General features: G+C 41.3%; 3 protein-coding genes across 5 annotated transcripts; all 3 read left to right on the top strand.

Moving 5' to 3' along the window:
• The first annotated feature begins 505 nt into the window (after positions 1-505).
• On the top strand, positions 506-4753 carry rhoh (ras homolog family member H). 3 transcript variants are annotated; one of them, XM_053419337.1, is made up of 2 exons: positions 506-638; positions 2440-4753. In XM_053419337.1, the coding sequence occupies exon 2, from the start codon at positions 2886-2888 to the stop codon at positions 3471-3473; it is 588 nt and encodes a 195-aa protein (XP_053275312.1). In that variant the 5' UTR covers positions 506-638; positions 2440-2885; the 3' UTR covers positions 3474-4753. The 3 variants fall into 3 exon arrangements, with proteins under 3 accessions (XP_053275312.1, XP_053275310.1, XP_053275311.1); XM_053419335.1 differs by having other exon boundaries at positions 528-820; XM_053419336.1 differs by lacking the exon at positions 506-638 and adding an exon at positions 2030-2134.
• A 3127-nt stretch (positions 4754-7880) lies between these two features.
• Positions 7881-13881, top strand: chrna9a (cholinergic receptor, nicotinic, alpha 9a). The gene is made up of 7 exons (XM_053419493.1): positions 7881-8890; positions 8975-9120; positions 9575-9729; positions 10104-10284; positions 11126-11477; positions 12719-13332; positions 13415-13881. The coding sequence occupies exons 1-7, from the start codon at positions 8845-8847 to the stop codon at positions 13583-13585; spliced, it is 1665 nt and encodes a 554-aa protein (XP_053275468.1). The 5' UTR covers positions 7881-8844; the 3' UTR covers positions 13586-13881.
• A 5162-nt stretch (positions 13882-19043) lies between these two features.
• LOC128437369 (glutamine synthetase) lies at positions 19044-21551 on the top strand. Its single transcript, XM_053419494.1, has 6 exons — positions 19044-19396; positions 19531-19671; positions 19762-19908; positions 20045-20169; positions 20460-20659; positions 21021-21551. The coding sequence occupies exons 1-6, from the start codon at positions 19228-19230 to the stop codon at positions 21349-21351; spliced, it is 1113 nt and encodes a 370-aa protein (XP_053275469.1). The 5' UTR covers positions 19044-19227; the 3' UTR covers positions 21352-21551.
• The last annotated feature ends 297 nt before the right edge of the window (positions 21552-21848 follow it).

Here is a 21848-nt window from a genome sequence, read left to right as displayed (position 1 = left end):
TAATACACATATAGGATATGTATCGGAATATACAGAAGCTTATACCAATATAGCAGAATCAAAAAGTTTATTTAGATGCAGTGCAAAAAACGTAATATTAATTTGCTTCTTCTTTTTAGTAATTTATCCTCAGACTGTAAAATATCAGGCGTCAATTATATTTATTTTTCAAAAGGTTTTAATAAGGACATCTTTAGAATTATTACCAAATTTTCCAAATAAATATATATATCCTCTGACATCTCCGATTTTTTTCCGATTCCCTGATCCTGATATCGGTATACTGAACCAACACAACAATCCACATCAGCCAGGCTCTAGTTTCTGTTCATTGCTGGGTGATGCAACTCTGTTAACCAGAATCTGTCACCGCTGTGGTCGTGGCTGTAGGCACATTCAGATTGTTCTAAAATCTTGAATCGCGCCTGCAGTGTGCGCTCCTCTGCAGATTGAAGTTGAAACAAAAGGGCACCAACGCACAAGAAAAAAACAAAACTGCAGTCATATTGTAAAGTGCAGCTGGTGTGGGGGAGGTGAACATGAACCTGAGCGAGTCCTCCTCACTCCAACAAGCGGATGTGTTGTACTTGTCTTTTCACTTCCCTCCTCTACCCACCATCCTCGACGTTGATCGACAGGTGCAGAAATATTCGGCCTCCGCTGTTAATAATAGATAACTTACTCCAGCTCTGGGGTCGTGGTCCTTCTCAATCAGCAGATTTTAAATGAAAGAAAACCTTTTATTTGGAGTTTGATTTAAGACAGTTATCTTTTCTTCGGGGTTGTGAAGGGTGTGAAGTCGTCGGAGGCGGCAGAGAAGGTAGTTTTCTTTTATTCTTTTATCTTTGTCCCTTTGTCAATCAGCCACAGAGGCCTTCAATCTCTATTCTCGTGTGTTCTATTCTATTCTGTTTCAATAATGTAATAATCGAAAAACACAATGTGGGCAAAAATCTAAACTGGTTTCATTACTTTAAAACGAGAGGTATTGAGGATGTAGGCCACTCATACCTTCTCACCAGAATAAAACTAACGTGCAAATAACATTTGAAACTATAAATTTGACTTGTAAGAGTTTGATCATGTAAATTTAGGTTTTGCATCTCTTTTTCATCTCTTATTTTTTCATAAAGTATCTCTGATGGTAAAATGGGAACCAAAACTGTAGCTTTTTTTGTGAAATAATTTGGAAAGCTTGATTTAAAAAAAAGAAAAGGTCAGTTATTATGCAGCAGAGAAAATGTACTAAACCATCAATTAAGTTTGTTTCATTGTCATATTAAGACGATCAAAATGTGTTTGTGTCACAGTTTTAAACTCTTCTGGAATCAGATCTTAACTGGATAACAAGGACTCAAACTTACGTGAGAGTTACGTGAGGCAGACATAGCACGTGTAAGAGCTTAATAATACAGCACACACTGATATGTGTTGTTATCCAGCACCTGTTAATATGTTCAGGATCAAGCTGTAACTCTAGGTCACACCCAAACATTCAAATCTTTACTTCCGTGTTTAAATTGTACTTATGTGATATATTTAACGCTGTATAACCTTACATTTGGGAAAAAGAATAAAAAGCATTAATAAAATGAAGAATTGATGCCATTTGTCACATTTAGTAGTTCAGCAGTTGACTGTTTCTATATCGTTATAGTGATTATCTCTCATTTGTGACACGCACTGTTTCTTATTACAGGGCTTCCACTAAGTCTTTGTTTTCACTTATCTTCATTTTATGCCTTAAAAAGTGAATATAAATATTACCTAGATCTGAAATTCATTTAGGTCAGTCTAAGTTATGTTGGTGTTCGATCAATGCTAATTAAATTGCACTTATTTGTTTATTAATTTGGCGTTTGTCGTAGTTCTCTCTCAAGAAGTATTAGCAAGCTGTAATAAAACTACAAACAGGACCATTCTTTTGTCCTCTTGTGTTGTTTATAAAATGGCTGTAATTTATTGTTTGCTTGATTGTTTATATTGAGAGAATTAACTAAAACACAAGAAAAAACTGATAACTGATCATCTACAAACACCCTGGTCGGAACTGATCTCAGTACACTCGGCTTGGCTGTGGGAAACCCAATGGAGACTGTCTCTGTAGTTTTTTGGATTACGCAGTGATTTAAGGGTTAGTCTCTACATGGCTACTTCGCCTTATCTTTAATTAAGGTCTTAAATTTCAATCATTGTGCTCTTAAAAAGTCGATTTAACTTGTTGGAACCTGCAGAAGCCCTGTATTAAGAGCTATGCTGGTGCTATCTACAATGGTAGGTTGCTTGAGACGAATCTGGAGAAACATACATATAAAGTTTCAGTGAAATGACAATGTGCTTAAGCAGTGTTGACCATTCTGTCACTTTAACAAAACTTAGAGTCATGTTCATAATATTCATAACGTCCAATTTCCTCCCTTCATCTCTGTTCCGGGGCAGATTTCCCTGTTGAGTTCTGAGAGGTTGGATCTGTCTGGACAGAATGACTCTAAGAGAGAAGGACCAGAACCTGAGCACCGCGCTGCAGAGATCCAGCCGAGGAGCTGCGAGCTGAGCGGACCCCAAGAGCCGAGAGGACATGTGAAGCGTGTACAAAGGCCACTGCTGGAGAACTGCACATCTCTGTTGTGTACCTGAGATGTTTAAGGACTTTTAAAACAGAGACATCATAGTTCTGTTTAAACAAATGACAGGAATGGAATTACAGCGAGGCCGAGCTGCAAATCAGTTGCTATGAAATCTGCTGCCTGTACGCGGAAGTACAGCACACACAGTGATTAAATACTTTGTGAACCTTGTGATTATCCACGTGTACAAGTTACAGAAAAAGCTGCCCCCTGAGATTTACTCGAAACAACCACGTCCAGAGATCGCCAGTGTCAGCCATGAATGACCTGGGGGAGATGTCAGTGAAGTGCGTCCTGGTTGGGGACAGTGGGGTTGGCAAGACGGCCCTCCTGGTCCGCTTCACCTCAGAGACCTTTCCGGACACCTACAAGCCCACGGTGTTTGACAACACAGGGGTGGAGGTGTACATGGACGGTGTTCAGATCAGCCTGGGCTTGTGGGACACGGGGGGCAATGACAACTTCAGACAAATCCGCCCGAGATCGTACCAGCAGGCGGACGTCGTCCTCATCTGCTACTCTGTGGCCAACCCCAACTCGCTGGCCAACGTCCAGCACAAGTGGATGGCTGAGGTTCGAGAGAACTTGCCCAGGGTGCCCGTGCTGGTTGTGGCCACCCAGACGGACCTGCGGGAGACGGGGGCCCATCGGAGCGGCTGTATCTCAGCAGCGGAGGGGAGACGCATGGCTCAAGAAGTCCACGCCAAAGGCTACCTGGAGTGCTCCTCCTTGAGCAACCGAGGCGTGCAGCAGGTCTTTGAGTACGCGGTGCGGACGGCTGTTAACCAGGTCAGGAAACAGGCCAGGAGACGCATGTTCAGTGTAAACCAGTGCAAAGTCTTTTGACCTTTGACCTCTGACATGATGGATTGTCTTGAACTGTCATGACACGACTCAACTGTTCAAACTCAGAGAGACCTTGTCTAACCCTAAGCCTCGTGCAGAGTTGGATTTGTTTGACACTTTCTCACTAACAGGATCACTGATGATACTCCTAATCAGCCATCATGCAAATGTTTGATTGGAAATGACACTTTGGTTTGCTCAATGGTGTGACGTTAGAAATGAGTCAATTCTTCTGATCTGTTTTTCTGCAAACAACAATACGTTTCACAGAGATACTTCAAGTGGGGCATCAGAGGATCTTTTGTCAATACCTTTACTAAAATTCAAGCATTTTAAGCTTTGATGGTGATGTAGATAGCATGTCGTTTTTCTAATTGTTTTACCAATAGCTCAGCCGATCAGTGATGAAGGCTATGTGAGTCTGGAGCTTGATCAGCAAATTAACTTAAGAATTTCAGCGAAAACCAAATGACACAACCAGCTGTATGGAGCTTTTAATGTGATTCACCCATTGACTAAATCAAATGAGGAAAGTTATTGACTTACGCTCCGAAAATATTCTATTGAGCTGAAATCAATAAAAAAATAAAAGATGTAATGGTGCATATACGTGCTGCCATTTGTCAGTAATGATTTTATTTAAATAAATGTACGTTAGCGTGGTTGTCGGCTCGGAGAGTCCACAGGGACAGTTTCACAGTATCATGGTCAACATGAAGCATATTCTCATATTTTCTTCTTAGAGTAGATGAGACTGGGAGATGAACTATCAATAAGGTCCTAAAGTACATAAACAGGCCCACATGTTGAAATGTTTATTCAGACATCGGTACACATGAAATTAATCGTCACTAGTAAATGACTGTGAACACATGTTGCATCAGCCATTAAGAAATCGACTTCGATTATTTGTGCTGAAAATGAACAAAAAATATTTCTAGAAATTTATTCAGAAATTGATCTTATATTATAAGAGAAATCAAAAATAAAGGAACATAAAACATTAACAACAAAAATGTTGAGACATAACAGAAACCTGTCACAAACAGTGGATTTCTTTTGGGATTATTTTTATTGACCTGTATACCTCCTTTTGGAATTATTGTTAAACTATATATGTGTCTGGCAAACTGTCTCTGTTGTCATCTGTTCCTGGATTTTTTTTTTCATGTGATAAATTAAAACTAAGGATTTATCAGATTTGGTTTTGTGAACGGCCAAATATTAAGGTCGAAGTGAAACATCTCAGACTTGGAATACCATCTTATCATCTCCAAGTCTTTCTGTTGTTATCTATTGCCTCCCTCTTATTTATACACTTTTTACATGAACATGTGATCTACTGTGTGCGAATTGTGTTACTTTTGTCACACACATTTTATTATACTAAATGTCAAATGTACATTGATACACGTTTTACCACATACATGTAATATACAAGACATATACAGAACGAAATATTACACTAACACTCCCTGTCGTACAAACATAATTTTTTATGTTTAATAACAAATAATTTAAATGTACATACGATAGATTCTTACATTTATGTATGTACATTTTTTACCTTTTTTAAATGACAAGTGTCCCATTATTTACTTGGATTGTTCCCGGCTCTTTTTTCAGTTGGTAGATTAATTAATTGATTTTGTTCGTATAAATGTTAATTTGAGAGAAGTTAGCAGCAAGTGGCTTGTATGTGTGTGTGTGTGTGTGTGTCTCTCTCTCTCTCTCTCTCTCTCTCTCTCTCTCTCTCTCGCTTACACACACACACACACACACACACACACACACACACACACTAAAACACTTTTGTATCTATTCTCGTTGAGTCAGTTCCAATTATTTAGCCCAAATGAATGATGACATAATACAACATATGACATGGTCTATAATTAAGAGCCGGTCTCGATTATAAATACTTCCTCTACACAACAGTATTATGGTCTCAAAAATATAAAGTTTGTGTGTTTAGTACCTACAGATTTCATTTTATATCAACATATGGATATGTGGCTTTTTCAATACTCATGTCAAAGCACAACCTTGATAAAAACATGTCAGTTTGAGAAAACTATTCCATGTCAGATGTTCAATTTTATAACTGAATGAAAGTGAAAGAGAGCAGGAACAGGCAAACAACCAGGAGAAAGAGCTCAGAGGAGCTGCTCCTTCCCCCCCTCACCTCCTCCCGCTCTTTCTCTCTATACATCATGTGGTGTTCAGAGGCGCTGAGGATGAGAAGCTTTTCAAGGATATGCTGAGAGACAAAAAACCACATCCCAGCACACACACAAACAAGTACGACGTACAGTTAAACTTGTGCAACACACACAGCGACTTCTTCACTCATTCAGTGTCTGAACACACACACACACACACACACACACACACACACACACACACACACACATACACACACACACACACACACTTTTACACTTATGAAAAGTCTACTGCTTGATGTAGTATGGCATGAAAAAATCGCTGATATTAATATTGGTGAGTAAAACATTTAAAATCATCTTACCATAATTAACATATATGTTTTTTACAAGTTGTTTTTTTAGTACACTTAAGACTGCTTCATCTGACACATGTGGCAATAATTTTGAGTATGTTCCAGTTTATTCACAGAGAATTTCTCACATAACATACTTATCAAAGAGCAAGTGTAAGTACATATTTGAATGTTTGCATGTTGGTTATATTTGAGTAACAAGTGACAAAGAGCAACGCTTCAGTGTGACGCCTCATCATGTTTGACTGTGGTCAGATCTCACATCTCTCACTGTGCTCTCTCTCCCACACCTACCACAACACCTTATCCCTCCTCGCTCTCTCAATCTCTCTCTTTCTCTCTCTCTCTTTATCTCTCTCTTACACACATGCACACACACACATACACACAAACACACACACGCACACGCACACGCACACGCACACACACACACACACACACACACACACACACACACACACACACACACACACACACACAGTGTCGAGCCACTTCACAGCCAACAGGTAGTTGCACTTCATTATCATGGGCCTCTGATGTGTTATGCAAGGAGGTGCTAAACAGGCCTTTTCTTGCAGCAGAGACATTTTGACATGTCGTAACACGAGAGTCATGGTTGTAAGTAAGAACATTAATAATAATGGCTGGTTTGCATTTCAGTGTTGTTAATTTAACTCTACGACACGGTGCTGTCTCTCTAACATGGCTTTTGTTACAGATGAATTGACGAGAGACGTTCTTATTGTCACTCTTCACTCTCCATTCCTGGACTTTTCCTGCACAGGAGGCAACAATAACCTATATCAGCTTCTCCTCATGGCACAGTCAACGAATCCCAGCGCTGTTTCATGCATAGCTTACATTTTGGTGGGATAATGAGGTATGGGTCAGGAGAGAAGCCTTTAACTATTGGTGCGGATCTGGATCGGGGGGCCAGATCCTGGAAAAAGATTTAACTGTCTTTACCAAAGAAAGATTGAGATTTCTCACAAATAATTAACAGATTCCTGATGAATTTTTTTTAACGGGACTGACGTTTATGAATGAGCGCAGTTTACTGCAAATCCAAATAAAAATCTGGATTTAGTGAATTTAAATTTGGTTTCATAAAGGGAAAAGTGTAAAAAATATATTAACCTGACTTTAAAACAACAAATATAGTCCATATTCTATATTTTTGTTACTGTGAACAAACCCTTTTGAAGTCCAGAACACACATGGTTCAGTCCTTCTTTTAATACTGTTTTATTTTGTGTTGCTCAGGTTACAGAGTTCACTAAACTAGGACCTGAATAGTTGTTAATAAAACGAATTTGTTCAAGATTCCACGTGAGCTGTGGCTGTGTCTGAAATCCCTCACTAGTCACGATACAGTCCTCGACATAGAAGTCACTATATAGTGAGTAGGTAGTGAATAAGTGGTTGATTTTGGACACAGCCATTCACTGGATAAATAGATTTCAGCCATCTTTTTTTTGATTGTTTTTACCCGTGGTTTTCCTTCTGTAGCGAGTCAAAAAGGAGCGGGTGACCCAGAGCGACAACATGGCTTGTTGATGTAGTTTTAACTGTTGCTGGACAAACAGTGGAAATCTATGTCATCGAGGAATCACTCTTACATCAGTCTTTAGCTACAGAGACAAAACGGTTGGATTGGTTCTTTATTGGATTCTTTTCACTGGATTTAATTAGTAAAATCTCTAATAAAGGCAATTACTGATCATTGTTGGAGGGCGATGATCGTGCACCACACACACACACACACACACACACACACACACACACACACACCTCAGTTTATCTCTCACTGTCTCTAACTCGCTCTCTTTCCTTTTCTGCCTCTGTCTCTCCTCCATTTACTGCACACACACACACACACACACACACACACACACACACACACACACACACACACACACACACACACACACACACAGGAAACACCTGTCATGTGCGAGCTCAGCACCACAGAAACTATGTGACACATTCACACATCACATCATGTGCCTGAAGCTGTAGAGTTGAAACATGTCAGAACAGTTTAGTAGATCATTTTTTCAGCTGCATCCTTTGTTTGTTTCTCTATTATTTATCGGACTCTGAAGCTGCCTCCTTCACCCTCAAGGAGAAATGTATCCAGTCGGTTCCATCAGCTAAACTTCTCAACAGATCTCCGGCCTAGATGTTGTTAATTTATCACTTACATGCAGCTTCGCCCTCACTAGCTTTACAAATGCTGTGGTTAAACCTGATCCTGGATCTGTGTTATGTCCGTTGCCACGTGACACGCATGACATGTGTCACATCACCTTTGACATGTCTGTGGGTGTCCATCTTGAATGACCACGGGTTAGAGCATGGGTAATAAAGTGTCATTATGTGTGAGGGACTGACACGTGTCATTAGCCGTGTAACGCAGTAAGGCTGTGTATGTATGTGTGTGTGTGTGTGTGTGTGTGTGTGTGTGTGTGGGTGCGTATGTGGTCATGTACACAAGTGGATAGGGCCTTAGGTGTTGCATTTCACCTATGTGCGGTATTTGATACTGCAGCGTGTGTGTGTGTGTGTGTGTGTGTGTATGTGTGTGTGTGATAGCCCCAGGTCCTGTTCCAGAGCAGCGATCGCCCACAGAGAGACAGTGACAAAGACGACCTGCGACTAACAACCAGTGAAGCGTTCAGAGCCTCTGACAGGATGTACGATTTCGAGAACTGTTCCTGTGGTCTGGTCTCGCTCGACCTCTGAAGGGCAGGATGAAGATCAGAAGAGAGTGACGCTGGATTTGGACCCCGGCTCTCTCAGCGAGTGCTTGTCTGAATAATTGATCCCTCAGCTTGTGGCTGGTGGAAAATGAGGAAGGCCACGCTGATGGTTTGGATCAGCCTTTTGGTGCAAGGTCAGTTTTGCGTGACGGATCGTTCTGATATTTGTTCTTCACCTGCTGTGCCAACCTTTGTGAGATGCTGTCGCCCCCTCTCAGTCTCCCAAGGTGCCCAGGGTCATTATGCCCGCAAGCTTCTGAACGACCTGATGGCGGACTACACCAACGCTCTGAGACCTGTGGAGGACACAGACAGAGCCCTCAACGTGTCGCTGCAGATCACTCTGTCACAGATCAAAGATATGGTGAATACTTACATGTAACCCTTTAATCACTAAGAAATCTCTTATTATGCTCCCATTTGTTGAGAATCACAGCCGGCCCTAGACCTTTGGGGGCCCTAATCAAAATTTGACTGAGGGCCCCTCTGAATATCATGCTTTCTTACCACATAAGGTACAGAAGGAATATCTAATTTGATAAGTAAGACCATTGACATTTTTTTTTTTACTATAAAGGCTATTTATAAAAGTATTTACTATGTTTGAAGTCTAAAGACAATATACCATATGCATATATTCTGTACCTTCTTGTTTCAACTTTACAGAACTTTACAATAGTCATGTATTGTTTTGTATTGTTGTATTCTAATATTCAGGAACAACCTGCAAGTTTTATGTGAACACTGTCTCTCTCAGTAAAGGTTTGTGTTTGTGTATCTATGTGTATGTGTGTGTGTGTGTGTATGTGTGTGTGCAGGATGAGAAAAACCAGGTTCTAACCACGTACCTGTGGATCAGGAAGGTCTGGTTCGACGCTTACCTGAAGTGGGACAAGGAGGACTATGACGACCTGGAGATGATCAACATCCCCAGCGACCTGGTTTGGAAGCCGGACATCGTCCTCTACAACAAGTCAGTAAAAGGAGAGACAGATATGACATAAGGAACAATGATAGGAAATAAAGAAAGATAACAACAGAGAGGGAGGTAGAGAAAAAGAGTGAATGAAAACAAGTGAAACTATGGAACTCATTAGAGCATACACACCTGGATCTGCACCCTGTTCCTGGTCAAAATGTAATGGGTTCTCCCCTGACCCATACCACATCCTTCCACCAGGTTCCATGGTGATCCATCATGTTCTTTTTGCACAATCTTGCTTACAAACCAACCAACCAACCAACCAACAAATGGACAAAGGGTGAAAACATAACCTCCTGGGCAGAGGTATAAAAGTGAAAGAAGGGTGTTTACAAATGTGTCCTCTTCCCTTCATGTGTGTATAGAGCAGATGAGGATGCGTCAGATCCATCCAGCACTAACGTAAAGCTGCGTTATAATGGAGAGATCATCTGGGACTCTCCGGCCATCACAAAGAGCGCATGTGTGGTGGACGTCTCCTACTTCCCCTTCGACAGTCAGCAGTGTAACCTCACCTTCGGCTCCTGGACCTACAATGGAAATCAGGTGATTATAAACAGGGTGATGTGGGGCGAATAAGAAGAAATAACACCATGTTAAATTCCCAGGTTAAAAGAGGTCTAATATGTAGAATGCTGTACAGTCTCAGGGCTTAAGGAGGTCTCACCCTTCAAAGTGAAACCACAAATCCACTGACCCTCTTAAAATTAGGCCTGGTTTCTTTCCAGGAAGTTTTTTTACTGCTTATTCAGCACTCTCCATTTGTTGAATATTCATTTGTAAGCGTGTCATTGGCTGCCTTTTAAATTTAGGATCGATTATAAGTTTCAACTTTTAAAGCTCAGCACGTTATGGCGTCCAGCTGTTGTATTTTCTTTTATGGAATCTTCATTTTAATATTATCTTGTTTTATTCTGCTTTTTTTATTCCTATGTTTTTTGTAAAGCCCTTTGCAACCTTGTTTAGATAAGTGCTTTGAGATTTTTAAGTTTTATTATCAACATTATTATTATTTATTGTGTTGTTGACAAAATAGTTGACCGAATGACAAAGAATCGTTTGCCATTTAATAATTTGGCTGAACCAACATTTAACTGAACAGAATCAATTTAGGATTTGTTGTAAAATGAATGCTTTTTTTCTTGAATGTCTTGTCCTCCATGTTGTTCCTTGTTAATTTATGCTAATACAGAAGTTGTAGGTTCATATTTTCTGTTTGGACTTGTAATCACTACTGAGCCTGGACCAACCATATGCATACTTTAAGAACTTTTAAAGCTTTTTCCTCCCATGTGTAACTATTGGGGATTTTACGTAAAAATGCACATGACATTATCATATTTGTCTCTCTTCTATACCAAAACCTTTCACCATATCCTTTAAACAGGTGGACATCAGTTTGGGCATGGACAGTGGAGACCTGTCCGACTTCGTGGAGAACGTGGAGTGGGAGTGTCACGGCATGCCCGCGGTTAGAAACGTCATGATGTACGGCTGCTGCTCGGACCCTTACACCGAAATCACCTATACCCTGCTGCTGAAGCGCCGCTCCTCTTTCTACATCTTCAACCTGCTCCTGCCCTGCTTCCTCATCTCGTTCCTCGCCCCGCTGGGCTTCTACCTGCCCGCCGACTCCGGGGAGAAGGTGTCCCTCGGGGTCACGGTGCTGCTGGCCCTCACCGTGTTCCAGCTGCTGGTGGCTGAGAGCATGCCTCCTGCGGAAAGCATGCCCTACATAGGTTTGAATTACTTGGTATTAATCAACTATAAAAGCCCATTTCCACCAGGGAAGGAATGAAAGAAAAAATCTAAGAGGTCAGAGTTATAAGATACAAGGTCATGATGTTGATATTGTTATCACTGTCGCCTCAAAGTAATCAAACATGTCACCGGTGACCCTCTGTATGAAGATTGCTAGTTCCCCATGTGCCTGTGTTGGTTTTATGTTCCCAGTTCACTCCACAGGGAGGACTCAAACACAGGCACGGAAACAAGGTGAGGTTGATTTTAATAAAACATGAAACAGACTTAGAAGTTCTGACAGAAGACAAATCAACTCAGGAGGTTCAGTAAACTTGAATTGAGGTTATCAAATACACCAAACTATAAACTGGGATTGAACTGGGAAACATTGGAGTAACACAAAGGACTGAAACAAACCAAACTGACAAGACAGAGGGCAAAGAGACTTTATACACAAGGGAGGGATTATTGAACACATAGATAGAATCCTTTAATAGTCCCACAGTGGGGAAATTTGAGGGTTTACAACAGCAGCGCAGGTAGAGTGCAACAAGAGCAAAAGAAAGAGCAAAACAACATAGTAAGAAACAAAAACAACAATGAGCAAAAAAAAGGAAATAGTAAATAAGTAAATAAATTGTAAATAATAGAACAATTAAATAATTAAATAATTAAATTAAATAATTAAATAAATTGCACAAATTGTGTTGTGTGTTCAACGGGATCACAGCTGGTTGTACAGTCTGACAGCAGCAGGAAGGAAGGACCTGCGGTACCTCTCCCTCACACACCGGGGGTGAATCAGCCGGTGGCTGAAGGAGCTGTTTAGAGCTGCCAGGGTGTCCCGCATGGGGTGGGAGGAGTTGTCCATCAGGGAGGATAGCTTAGCAACCATCCTCCTGTCTCCTACCACCTCCACCATAACATGAGGAGAGATGCAGATGATCACTAAGGTCGGGAAACAGGACAGGACGTGAAGTAACTGACAAGCAAGGAAATAAGTTCCAAAATAAATAGTTTGATTTGGTGGAAATAAGTTTCAGATAAATAGAAAAAAGAATAGCTACAACAATAGCAAGATCAGAAGTACAGTGTGGAATAAAAACTGAATTAACAAACTTAAATTTAATTAAAAAAAAGTTCAAATAAAGCTAATTCAAGTTGAGATAAAGTAGTTATTGATGATAAAAGAGATGATAAATAATAATTAAAAAGATATATCTGTTTTCTTCCTAAGGAAAATATTACATAGCCACGATGACCATGATCACAGCTTCTACCTCTCTCACCATCTTCATCATGAACATTCATTTCTGTGGCGCTGAGGCCAAGCCCGTCCCACACTGGGCCAAAGTGGTCATCATCGACTACATGTCCAAAATCTTCTTCGTCTACGAGGTGGGGGAGAACTGCACGACACCGCAGAGCGAGAGGACCCCACTGTACCCCGAGGAGCCATTCAACGACATTGGCGGCCACCAGGAGGACCGTGTTCAAGATGACCTCTACCACCACGATGGTGAGGTGTACAAGTACAGCAATGGCCACAGCGTGCACCATAACGGTAAGCATCACAAACACCGTGCAAACGGCAGTGCCAACAGCAGGAACCAACGTCACTACAACAACCACAACAACCACGCCTCCAGACTTGAGAGGGGTGAGGCGAAGCGAGAGCCCGCTCAGCACTACAACCACATCAGGCAGGAGGAACTGGACTATCAAGCCCCTCCACATCCCACAAACCTCCAGCACCTCAACCGGGTGCTGAAGGAGCAGCTGCTGTATCCCACAGAGAAGCATCAGGTTCCATCCTGTCCCTGCTGCTGCCCCTGCCTCCAACATAAACAGGTACATCATCACTTTACCCATGTATCTGATTACTTTCGTCTGAGACTTTTTTCAGTGTGTCATCTATCGGACTCTTCCTCAGGTGGTGAAGAACATCCAGTACATTGCCAATTGCTTCCGCGAGCAGAAAGCAACGTGTGTCAAGGCAGCCGAGTGGAAGAAGGTTGCCAAGGTGATGGATAGGTTTTTCATGTGGATCTTCTTCTTCATGGTCTTCCTCATGAGCATCCTCATCATTGCCAAGGCATCCTGACGTCCTCCTCTTCCTCCTCCTCTGTCCTCCGCCTGGACCTCAGTGTTACTCCAGAGTCATTTCTTGTGTACAAAGAGATTGCATGTGATACGTCAGTGTTGTGCTGTGTGTGAACCTGTGTGCGTGATTGTGAAGGTTAAATGTTTTTATTTTCACTTTGACACAAATGGGGGACAAGGTCACTGAGCACAAATCATCCATTCAACCACACACGCACACACAAAGACAAATTCATCAAGGCCTCTGTGTTAGTTAAGTTCAGGTCTGCCTGCATGTGTCACGGAGCAGTGGAGCGGTAAGACCAAGGGCGTAGGATTATATAGGGACGGTAGGGTCCCGACCCTACCAAAATCCAGCCTCTACTGTGTAGTCCCTACCAATAATACACCCGCTGTCCGTATTGTTTAGGCAATAATTATAGTACACAAAGGGTTAAAAATCAGTCTCTGATAGAAGTCCCGCCTCTAAACAACTATCGCGCTTTGATTGGCTGTAGCGGTTTCCCGCAAACCTATATTCAACCTGATTGGCCGTCCCCGCTGTCACTCCATCTGCTTGTTAAAAAAAAAAAAAAGCTACCGGCAATTTGCTAGTCCCAGACAGGAGGAGCAACAGGACGCCTCAGTGCATAGCTAATATCTGCATCTGCGAGTGTAAGTTCTGCCTTCGGTCACGTCAGCGAGACGGATTTTAATATCAGTGATGTCATTTGCAGTAACACTTAAATTTGTGTGTGTTTTATGCTTGTGCGTGCGCGCGCTGTGCGTGCATGTGTGCGTGTGTGTGTGTGTGTGTAGGATGTCGAAGAAACGAAAACTGGACATAAGAGACTTCTTTAGAAGACAACGTGTAAGTTAATTAAAAGGTTATATATTTTAGAGCCATAACAATACTGATATTGATTATTAGTCAGCATAGGCTATAATGCCAAAGAGATCCGCATTTTAAGGTATAGGCCTACCATTATTTTCATGTTTTATTTGTGTGGAAAGGGAGCAATGGTTTAAAAAAAAATTTTGGGATAAATAAACATTAATTAAATTTAATAACTTTATTTTCCTTCAAGATAGAGGAGGAGAGGATAGAGAAGGAGAGACTGGAGGAGAGGATAGAGAAGGAGAGACTGGAGGAGAAGATAGAGAAGGAGAGACTGGAGGAGAGGATAGAGAAGGAGACAGAGGAGGAGATGCTGTAGAAGATGAAGGAGAGGCTAGAGAAGGAGAGGCTGGAGGAGATGGAAGAGAGGCTGGAAAATCACAGGTGAGGTTCAATAATGATTAATATGTTAGTCATGAGATTCAGCATTGTGTCAAATATTAGTCTGATTATGACCTGAATAACAATAGGCCTATATTAATAGTGTGTTTGCTGGAGGAAACTCTCCTTACTGGAGAAGTGAATGACATTGTAGATCAGTACCCAGAGCTGAACAGGGACATACCAAAGGTCCAACTAGCCATGTTTAGGTCCAAATACACTGTCAAATCTAGTGTTGAAGTGGCAGAAATAATGAGAGGATTGACAGTTGAAGTGAGAGGTCTGTTTGATCAGGTTGAGTCCCTTATCAGGCTACTTTTAGTCATACCAGTTGCATCAGCTGAGGCTGAAAGAAGTTTCAGTGCTCTCAGGAGGCTTAAAACATGGCTGAGAACCACCATGACTCAAGTCAGATTGAACAATCTTGCAGTGTGCCATGTCCATCAGGAGACACTGGACAACATTGACCTTAAAGAAATCTATCAGCAGTTCATTTCTGTTACAGAAAGACATAGGCATGTGTTTGGTTCTTTCAAATAGGAAGAGCACAATGGACACTAATCTGTGTATATGTTAGTATTAGTGATTCCTGGCTGATGACCCTGCAGCTGGCTCATGGGCACTGGAGGAAGAAATGCCCAGCAGGAAATTATACTGACCTGTACATTTAGTGATACACCTGTTGTTGTATTATTTCAAAAATATTTATTTACAATGTTGTTGATGTTGTTTACAGTTGCACCAGAGTAAAGTTGAAAACTCTTCTAAGTTGACTCATTTTCTTTCATTAGTTGCTTTAACCTATAACATTACAGAATGCATATTCTCTTTTGATATTCAGATATGCATTATAAACATGTTAATTAAGCCGATTTATTGATTTTTTTTTCAATTATCATTGCGAATACAAAAAAAACCTATCAACTTTAGGAAGCACTTTCATATCCCACGGACCCCACCAATGTCCAAATCAAACCTACTCCCTTGGGTAAGACAATCTAGGCCTCGCCTCGAACATGCATGGACACTCCATTATGGATGAGCTAACATCCAGCTATAGGTGTTACATTTCTTACATTACCTTTTAAGCAGCCGGAGGATGCTCGAGTGCATCACAGAGAGAGCAGCAGCAGAATGACTTCATGTATAAAGCAACCTGGTGTTTGATGAAAATAGTGCACAGGTCAGTGAAGGTGTGAATCACACGTGTGTTACGAAATGCAGTGAATAGCATTACATGGTTAAAGCCATTATGAAGCTGATTTTAAGGTGATGCTCTAGATGTCAGAGATCAGTGTCGAATACTTGAAAGTTGTTAAAATACTTGAATTTGAGACTTAAAGCACGAAAAGATCATTCACTTTTTAACTCAACAATCAGGTGTTGAAATCTAACTCCAGAGAATGACTTCACTCAATTGTTGACTTACCTACACTTTGCTTATTGTCCTGTAAAAAACATAAAGCTGTGATATCTTGTTATTAAAGCAGGTCTTACTTACTGTCACAGAAGTTTGCATCGTTATACAAATCTAATTTGTTATATAATGTTTATGTACATTTTGCAAATAAATTGTTATTTCATTTCATCATACACAGTAATCATTTCAAAAATTACCTCAAGAGGGGAGATATGCTGCAACCATATAGGGACTTTTACAAAAATGAATTAATGAATAAATATGAGTTAAGTTACTACACAACAAAGTGAATGTCTAAGTAATAAGTACATGAACAGCTCTATGGTAACAAATGTTGATGGGCTTTAAGTTTCTTGAACTGAATTTAAGGTCAAAACTTTTTTTTTTTTTTAAAGAAAAAAAAGAAAAAGAAAAGGAGAGGCGGTGGACTAGTGGCAGAAACTTGGACTATGGGCAGAAAAGGTCTCTGGTTCGTATCTGGTTCGACTCCACGGAGAGACAACAAAAGACGAACCTGGATTGATCTGTCCAAAAATCCAACAGTCTCCCTACCCTGTCTAGTGCCCCTGAGCAAGGCACCTTACTTCCCCAACATCTGCTCCCGAGCGCCGTACATGGTCGCTAACTGTTCTGTGTGTCCTGCACCAGATGGCTCAAAAGCAGAGATAAAATGTTCCTACCTGCATGAGTGTGCCTTTGCATGTCTGTGCATGTGTTTGGGACTAATAAATGCATCTTAATCTTAATACAGGGGGTGTCTCACATTACCCGATGTCCCACATTACTCCGCTGTCCCTACCGCTAATGATCCTTCAGCAGGTTCACCTACGGAAACCTTGTTACGACTTTTACTTAGCCCCTAGTCAAGTTTGATCGTCTTCTTGGCGCTCCGCCAGGGCCGTTACCGACTCCCTCGGGGCCGATCCGAGGACCTCACTAAACCATCCAATCGGTAGTAGCGACGGGCGATGTGTACAAAGGGCAGGGCCTCAGCAGCCTGTGAAAGACTCTTTAGTGTTGCAGGGCTCATCTTCAGGCCAGGTAGAGCATACAAAGGCTCAAATAACTTTGAGAACCTGCTGCTTTTGCTGAACAAAGCCTATCGCTAGTGTTGAAACACATGTTACAATTTTTCTCAGTTGTTAACACACAAAAGGCGTAAATTCGGCACAATTTGCAAAACCATCACTTCATGTACCAATCACTCGACCCAATTTGGCACTACTTCCCACTTCCTTATCTGCATTAGACTCTGACTTTCATTCTTTACACTCTGATGTCAATTACAAATCACATTGTTGTCAAAACACTACACACAATGTTCAGTTGTTGCGCACACTTCTCAAGTAAAAACTCAAAGCATCAACCTACAACACACAAATACTCAAATCTCTAAACATTCAGGTCTGTTGAGCAATTTCACCGCATTTTCACAGCCGAACAGGAGACTGACATTGTAGATATGGTTCGTGAGAACAACGCTATCACACTCAGACAAATAAAATCTAGGATCCTGGCTGACCATGCTACATTTAGAAACGTCCAGACCGTCAGCCTCTCTACATTGGACCGTATTCTTCATAGGACTGCCATGTGGATGAAACAAGTGTTCAGGGCCCCATTCGAACGGAACACAGACCAGATATGGTGAGAGTTTGTGCTTTTAAGTACCAAACATTCAGCACTGACACATGCATGTATTGTACCTGTAATCCAATATTGTTCCTTTTCTACAGTGTCTCACTGTAGCCCACTGTGTTGACCTCTCTGTGTCCATACTGTAACTTGCATTGTCATGCCGTCTGTGTCAGCGGATTTACACACAATGTGTGCTGCAATGAATCACCATGGGATATTGCACCGCCATTCCCACCTGGGGGCCTATAACACTGCCCATCTCCTTGTCTTCCTGGATGGCCTGCATGACCTGCTTGTACCACCTGGCCGCTTTACAGTACTGTTCTCTGTGTGTACCGAAATAAACCTTTTTATGCTGCATATTTGTGTGCTGTTTTATGTTTGACTATGAAAAAAGTAGGCCTACACTGAGACATTTACAAAAGGAGAAATGGCTCATTCTCCAGTCATTGTCATTCATATGGTGTGTTCCATTTCGATGATTGTGTTTTCAATTTTGCACTTCAGTGTGCTGTAAATGCTTGGTAGTGTGCAAGCAAATGCTTAGTTGTGTGTTCCCAATGAATGGTATGTGTGTGTCATTTGAAAATAAGGCTGTGTGTACCAAATTAAAACACGAGTTCCATTTTGTGAACGGTTAAGAGATTTGATAGCAAAGAGTCATCTTGCAAAGGGAGTGTCAGGTTTAGCATTTTGTGTGTGAGGTTTTCAGTTGTCTGTTTGCACTTCTGAGAAAGCCGTTATTATTTTTGAAAAACGTGTGTTAACAATTGTGAAAAACTGTAAGGTCTTTCGGAGGTTTGACACCTGCCTAGACGGGAAGGGCAATATAAGGTGGTGCGAGCGATGCAAGAAAATCTTAATGAGAATTATTATAAACATTGGTTTCATTAAACGGCTAAACAAACATGATCAGTTCCTATTCACAGTTGTCATGTCCTGAAAACTCTCCCCAAACACCAGGAAGGAATATACTGAAATGCCATGGCACGGAAACAGAGTGTGTAAACACAACACAAAATGATGTACAACTACAAACATGTACAAACACAAACATGCCAACAAACAGAGAGAGAGAGAGAGAGAGAGAGAGAGAGAGAGAGAGAGAGAGAGAGAGACTGCTGCTCATTTTTGCAAGGGTGGTAAAGTAGAATTAGGATAGGAGGGTTGTTGAGCAGGTTTGAGGTACAACCCTCATAGTGTGTGACTCTTTGATTGGTTGACACGGTTGAATACATAAAAATATATAAGGAGGAACAGACAGCATCGAGGACAAAGATTTTTGCAAGCAGAAGCGACGAGTTGAAAGAATCCAGAGAAAATCATCATGTCGCTCCCCCTCGAGACACTCAGTCTTCACAAGACGGTCAGGAAGCACTATCTGTCGCTCCCCAAAGGTGAAGAGTGCCAGGTCACATATGTTTGGGTCAATGAGGATCGAGAAAATCTACAGTCTAAAACCAGGACTCTTTACAATGAGCCAGCAGGAATCAGAGGTACAGTATAGAAGAAATCACTATTGTTATTTTCAAAGGGCTTTATGTTGATTTATTAACGTCTTGCACAGTTTGTAAATATGGTGCCTGATACGTGTCTGTTATACAAGAAAGTGTTACCTTTTTTATTACAGATATACCAGAATGGTACGCGACTGCAGCTGATCATACCGAAGCCACTTTGGTCCCGGTCCGAATGTTTCGAGATCCTTTCACACTGGACCCTGATAAGCTGGTGCTGTGTGAACTGGTAAAAAGGAAGGACCTCCCCACAGGTCAGATATGACAAATCAGTTCATAAAAATAAGCTTTTTGTTTGATGCCCTTGTTGAGTTTGAGCCTTGTGTTTTGCTTTTTCAACTAAGGAAATAATCAGCGTTCACAGTGTGTTACCGTCATGGACGAGGTGAAACAGTTTCAGCCCTTGTTTGGAATGGAGCAGGAGTACATCCTTTTTGGTTTGGACGGAAAACAGCTTGGTTGGTCCCCTGATGGACATCATCTCCAAGAAGGTGTTATGAGGATAAACTTCTTTAACCTAGAAAACTGGTTATTCTGCTGAAATATAAAACGTAATATAAGCAGTAAAAGTTTAAATTATCATCATGATCTTCACAAAATGTTGTTTTGTTTTGGTTTTACCCTCAGTGTGTGGTAATGCCGTGGGTGCTAACAAACTGTGTGGAAGAGACATATCCATGAGTCACTACAGAGCCTGCCTGTATGCTGGTGTAAAGATCTTTGGCTCCAACGCAGAAGAACTATACTCCCAGGTATGAACAGGTTGTCCAGGAACCCAGTTTACCGGGCTAATTTGTTTGCGTAGAATTGCCTCAACATCCCGGAGGCACAAATGTCTACATTTCAGAGAATTGAATGCTCTTCAACCTAAATACACATTTGCCAATATTTGCAAATGGAGAAAACCCATGCAAGGCAAGTAGAAAATGTGCTCCAAATACTCACAACATAACCAAATACTTATAGGCTAATGTGTCCCACTCATGCTCACTACTTTTTTGTGTATCCTGGAAACACTTCTGTTTTTTTTTTGTCTGATCAGTGGGAGTTTCAGGTTGGCACTTCCGAGGGGATTGAAATGGGGGATCATCTGTGGATGGCCCGTTACATTCTGCACCGAGTCTGTGAAGACTTTGAGGTTGTTGCCTCCTTGGACACTAAACCCATTAAGGAAAGCACTTTTTCATCAGCCTGTCACATCAACTTCAGCACCAAGGAGATGAGGAGTGAAGGGGGACTTCAGTAAGTTTACACACACACACACACACACACACACACACACACACACACACACACACACACACACACACACACAATGGAAACATACTCTTACCTTAACCATAAATATTAACTATTAACTTTATGCCTTATCCATAACCTATAACAAAACCTATCCATAAAACTCAAAATCAAATATTTTACATCATGGGAACTTTCTCTTGTCCTCATAAGGAAAATAATGAGTGTGTAGTCAGATTTTGGCACCAACAACATGAGTAAAACATGGACATCACAGTATCTAGCGCACACATCTATTCTTAGATGCCTTATGGCCATTTAGAGAAAGTAGCATGAATAAAACATGTTCTCTGGGATGTTACAGGCACATTGAGGAAGCGATCAGAAAACTGAGCAAGTGTCATTTTCGGCACCTCAGTGTCTACGATGCACATGGTGGTGCTGACAACATACACCGCCTCACAGGTCAGGGCTGTACCTCCACCTTCCATCACTTCTCTACAGCCGTAGCCTCTCGTGAAGTTAGTGTTCGCATCCCTGACCATGTCAGTCGCATGGGCTGTGGTTACTTTGAGGACAGACGTCCTGCTGCCAACTGCGACCCATACCCCGTGATGAGAGCCCTGGTGGAAACCTGTCTGCTGGGAGTCACTGAGGAAGATGATGAGGAGATGAAGGAGATCCTGGCTTCCTGAAAGAGGAGAAAATGCAGTCAAGGCTCTATAGAGTGTAATAACATATTACACATTTTGTGTTCGTGTTTAAGTGCTGTTATGAAATTTTAAAGAAACCTGACACATTTGCAAGTTCATGTGGAGAAACTGTGTGTGGCATGATTGTTAGAGAAAGAAATGAAATCAAATAAAGACATCAAGTCTGTTTTCCTTAAAACACAGGTTATGACTTGTCAAATGCATTTCAGTCGGACAACTCACGTTCAACCGTTTATTGCAGCAGTAGAACTGGTTTAGATTAGATTTAGATTAGAAAACTTTATTTATCCCAAAATGGGCAATTTCGTTCACAGTTTCCAGTCTCACATAATAGATTACTTAATAAATACAATAAATAGCAATAGGAGGTAGACAAAAACATATATCAAAGGCAGTCCAACACACACATTTAACTCACAATTCATTTCAGCCCGTCAGTAACAACCACCCTGCCCCCGGAAACACTGGTGTGCTCTCCA

Source organism: Pleuronectes platessa, chromosome 3 (assembly GCF_947347685.1).
Source record: "Pleuronectes platessa chromosome 3, fPlePla1.1, whole genome shotgun sequence".
In the NCBI taxonomy this organism is placed as follows: domain Eukaryota; kingdom Metazoa; phylum Chordata; class Actinopteri; order Pleuronectiformes; family Pleuronectidae; genus Pleuronectes; species Pleuronectes platessa.
This window is presented reverse-complemented; position numbering and strand designations above follow the sequence as displayed.

Coding starts and splice junctions, on each gene's coding strand:
- rhoh (XM_053419337.1), top strand. CDS start 2,886: ATGAATGACCTGGGGGAGATGTCAGTGAAGTGCGTCCTGGTTGGGGAC.
- chrna9a (XM_053419493.1), top strand. CDS start 8,845: ATGAGGAAGGCCACGCTGATGGTTTGGATCAGCCTTTTGGTGCAAG. Junction 9,730..10,103: donor GACATCGTCCTCTACAACAA/GTCAGTAAAAGG, acceptor ATGTGTGTATAG/AGCAGATGAGGATGCGTCAG. Junction 10,285..11,125: donor GGACCTACAATGGAAATCAG/GTGATTATAAAC, acceptor TCCTTTAAACAG/GTGGACATCAGTTTGGGCAT.
- LOC128437369 (XM_053419494.1), top strand. CDS start 19,228: ATGTCGCTCCCCCTCGAGACACTCAGTCTTCACAAGACGGTCAGGAAG. Junction 19,672..19,761: donor AAGGAAGGACCTCCCCACAG/GTCAGATATGAC, acceptor TTTTCAACTAAG/GAAATAATCAGCGTTCACAG. Junction 20,170..20,459: donor CAGAAGAACTATACTCCCAG/GTATGAACAGGT, acceptor TTGTCTGATCAG/TGGGAGTTTCAGGTTGGCAC.